This window comes from Propithecus coquereli, unplaced genomic scaffold (assembly GCF_000956105.1).
Source record: "Propithecus coquereli isolate 6110/MARCELLA unplaced genomic scaffold, Pcoq_1.0 Scaffold195, whole genome shotgun sequence".
NCBI lineage: Eukaryota > Metazoa > Chordata > Mammalia > Primates > Indriidae > Propithecus > Propithecus coquereli.
In genome coordinates this window covers 1729117-1732001 of record NW_012144411.1, presented here as the reverse complement: position 1 = coordinate 1732001, position 2885 = coordinate 1729117, and the positions used below count along the sequence as shown (strand labels likewise).

The following is a 2885-nucleotide window of genomic DNA, read 5'->3' as shown; positions in this document are numbered from 1 at the left end:
AGCTATCTAAATATTAATTGTAATTAAATTACCGTAGTGAAGACCCCAGATGCGGTGGACCAAGAGAGACATGGAATCAATGGCATGGGCTTAGGCCAGTTGGATACTGCTAAGGAAGCCATCTGTAATATGATAATACAGTTTAGACAGCTTATGTTTAAAGTTTCCATTAATTAAAATGAAAATTATTTGATATTAAGAAGTACTTTGTGTAGTAAGTATTAACAGTCGGTCAGATAAGACAAACACAAAGTTTGTAAACATTTGTGAAAATGTCTAGCAACCTCGTTAAATTTCTAAAATCATAAATTCAACTATGACATACAATTTCCCCCTTAGAAAGCAATAAAGTATAATAGAAAATTTTAAGTAACCTCAAGACCCTTCACTAAGAGCTACTTTCTACTGTGTAAATATAGAGCGAACATGCTAAGATGCAGAGGCTGGGTGGCAGGCTAACCAGACTCATGACTTAAGTAACTTGTTTATAAACATCAAAATCACAACTATAAAACCTCTGAGGCTGAGTATGCCAAGAATTTGGTGAACTATAAAGCAGATTATATAACAGATATTAAAATAATGTAATATTTGTGTTTAGAGAAGGGAAAAGTTACTTTTGGCTGGAGGAATCAGAGAAGGAAGGCTTCATGAAATGGCTGAGTCTTTTAAGAGGAATGAAAGATGAGGGTCCTTTTTTCCATATGAAGAAACCAGTATGATCAAAGGCAAGATGGTGAGAAAGCACAGGGTCTGGTAGGGAAACAGCCAATATACTTCACTTTGGCTGATTAATAGGCTCATGTGGCCAGTGGGGTAAGGGAGATAGGTAGGGCTAGAAATATTGATCAAGATCAGATTAGAGATCCCTTTGTTCTGTAGATAATGGGGAATTAGTGAAGAGGTCTGAGCAAAAGAGTAGCATTGTCAAAGAAGTGATTCAAAGAAACTAACATGATAGCAGTTTACAGAATTGATTAGAGTTGGTGAAATCTGAGGTAGGTAGACCAGTTAATAGGGAGTAAACCAGGTGAAGGTTATCAGGACCTGGCCTAGGTCATAACGATGGAAATATTAATACAACTAGGTAGGAAGATAAATCCTTTTCTACCCTCAGTTTTGCTGTCTGGTAGTTGTTTTGAATTTGAGTAAAATTTTGAATTTAATTTTATAATTCAAATGACCTATAGAAAACTCCATATATTTTTTTTAAAATGTATTGACTGACTAATACATGAGGGTGATGATCCATAGCATATTTCCTGGCCTTCAATGTACCAGCTGCTTCATGCAGAAAACAGACTGAGACTGCTAAACAAGTCATTACAGTACAGTGAAAAGTACTAATGAGAGTTGAAGTAGTCTGGAGGTAAGTTTGGGAGTCTGATGGAGCTTCTCACAGGAAGTAAGCTCTACATGGCTCTAAGCTAGACCCAGAAGGGTAAGCTGTTATTCAGCTAGGTGAAAGGGAATAAAGGGGCACTAGAGGGACGCTAGCACATGGCACAGCTAGAGCCCAAGGTAAAAGCAAGCTTTGGGCAGGTTTTGAGCAGGAGAGAGCAGAGATCAAATTTAGAAAGATCACTCTAGTTATGGTGTGGGGAAAAACGGTCAAGAAAAAGATTAATGAGAGAAAAGACTAGAGACACAGAAACCAATTAGGAATCTGTTTTAGTAAACTCTAGAAGGCAGACAAAAGTAAAATACATTGGGGATAGAGATAAATGATAAGTATTTTTCAATTCAGTTATCTCGACCAACTTAACAGCAAAATTGGGCATTTGTACTTGAGAGTTGAAAATTAAACTTTATAATCAACTTTTAATAAAATATTAAATCAAATATATGACATGTAATTGTGGAGTAGTACAATCAATGTCTACATAAATCACACAAAAAAACTAACATCATTACTTCATAACTGGAATGACAGTTTAGAATCTCTTTCTGCTTCCAACTTTTACTGAAACTAAAAATAATTCTATATCCAAAGTGAATTTTTAAAATAACCAGATTCCCTAGATCTTATAAACACAATCATCGTTAAATATAAGTAGAAATGAAAAGGCTTACGTGTCCTCCCATGGATATTCCAGTCATTCCTAGAGGTCCATAACCCTCCCTCTCTAGCCAGTGCAAGAGAGCTGCAGATTCTAAGACAAGAGCTCCTCCCATCACAAAAAGGTCAGACACGTTTTTTAAGCTGGACCTTCTAGCCTCATAAAACAAAATAGAAAATTATTTTATTTTATGTATTTACATTTTAACATATGCAAATGGGCAGCCGGACTTTGTTTCTCTTTTAAAGGACCAGACAGCTGAGTAAAACAATGGAATAAATTGAGGAATCACAGTACTGCTAACATTGTTGTACATATTAATCACCTAAAACTTAAAAAAAAAGGTATATCTGCTCTATAGCATATAATCTTTATTGAAATTATTAGAACAGAATTTAAAGCATAACTTTTTTTTTGAGATAGAGTCTCACTCTGTTGCCCTGAATAGAGTGCCGTGGCATCAGCCTAGCTCACAGCAACCTCAAACTCCTGGGCTCAAGCGATCCTCCTGCCTCAGCCTCTCAAGTAGCTGGGACTACAGCCACACACCAAGACACCCAGCTAATTTTTATATTTTTAGTAGAGGCAGGGTCTCGCTGTTGCTCAGGCTGGTCTCGAACTCCTCAGCTCAAGCAATCCTCCCGCCTCAGCCCCCCAGAGTACTAGGATTACAGGCATGAGCCACTGAGCCTAGCCTAAAGAATAACTTTCAAAAAAAAAGCAATGGAAAAGAATTAACCTAATACTAGGCTCATGTATTACTGACATCTTAAATATGTTGCTTATTTTCACAAAATACACAATTTATGAATATATAATAAAATA

The 2885-nt window shown here is 36.4% G+C and overlaps 1 protein-coding gene across 1 annotated transcript in view; it reads right to left on the bottom strand.

Moving 5' to 3' along the window:
* The window catches only part of LOC105809468 (chromosome unknown open reading frame, human C4orf29), a 63172-nt gene that overhangs the window by 29915 nt on the left and 30372 nt on the right, over positions 1-2885 (bottom strand). The window contains 2 exon segments of the mRNA XM_012643282.1: positions 33-122; positions 2074-2233. Of these exon segments, the coding sequence (XP_012498736.1) occupies positions 33-122; positions 2074-2233 (250 nt within the window).